The 1,068-nt window shown below is 31.3% G+C and overlaps 1 protein-coding gene across 1 annotated transcript; it reads right to left on the reverse strand.

Moving 5' to 3' along the window:
* Positions 1-67: 67 nt before the first annotated feature.
* Phum_PHUM625380 (procollagen-lysine,2-oxoglutarate 5-dioxygenase, putative) lies at positions 68-604 on the reverse strand (the record flags this gene model as incomplete). The annotated part of the gene is made up of 2 exons (XM_002433276.1): positions 68-327; positions 428-604. Coding segments are annotated over 2 exons (437 nt in total), but the record flags the coding sequence as incomplete, so codon positions are not given.
* Positions 605-1,068: the final 464 nt, after the last annotated feature.

A 1,068-nucleotide genomic window follows, 5' to 3' on the forward strand; every position in this document is an offset into this window, starting at 1 on the left:
TTGATACGAATAAAGCAACGAAACTCTCGGATGATTCGACGTCTGTACAACAACGAAAACAAAATCATTATTTTGATCCGAAGGGGTTAAAGGTCAGCAAGAACGTGTCATTGAACCTTACATCTTCGTCTGATAGTGTTATCACATTTTCCTTGCACGAAACGCATCCGTCTCGGGTATTCCAACAATTCGGTAAGTAATTACCCAAATTATTCAAACCGACTTTGACGACTGTCGGACCGTTACCGTGTAATATCAACGGATGACTTTTCATTTGTTCGTTTTCCAAATAAGGTTCGTGATTTTTAAATTTAAGCGAAAGCTCATCTAAACGAAACCGACAAATAATAATAATAATTATTTCACACGTCCGGGTCACATCCAAATTACAAAATCAATATATAAAAAAAATATTTCCAATAATTACCCATGGCACCGTGTAAATTGTGAAATATTTGAGATTTGTGATCTAATTTTATTTTCAAATTATTTCTAAGAGTTTCGTTAAGGTATGCTTGAGTGTAAAATAATTGATCGTCGTCATCGTCGTCTATGGATCTGTGTGTTAATATCTCGTATAATTCAGGAGCGTAACCGATGATCCCTAGAAAAAAAAGGAGGAATAAATTAAAAATCCACAAGACGGTACCACCATTCAATGTCAAAATTATTTAGGGATTTAAATGATTGAAATTTATATCGTTTGTTAATTGTTTGTTTAAACTCTTTCATCATTAATTTTTAATTGATATGGTATTTCATTTTATTATTATTATTATTCTTTGTTTTTCTCTTAAAAACCGTGACTTTAGAAAAGGGAGAACGACATTTTTTATTGTGTGTGTAAGTAAATGACGAATGACGAGAGAATTAAAATAATTTTTCATTTCATTTACGTGGGAGGCTTTTAGTCACGTCATCATTTTTTTAAGTAATTAAATTTAATTAAAACATCCTTTTGAAAATTTAAAAAAAAGAAAGATGGACACTCACCACCGGAATTCAAATATTGTTTTCCTCTCGATTGAATCGGATATGTGATGCTAAATTTTTATCAGCCAACAAAAT

The sequence above is a fragment of the Pediculus humanus genome, genomic scaffold (assembly GCF_000006295.1).
Source record: "Pediculus humanus corporis 1103172109466 genomic scaffold, whole genome shotgun sequence".
In the NCBI taxonomy this organism is placed as follows: domain Eukaryota; kingdom Metazoa; phylum Arthropoda; class Insecta; order Psocodea; family Pediculidae; genus Pediculus; species Pediculus humanus.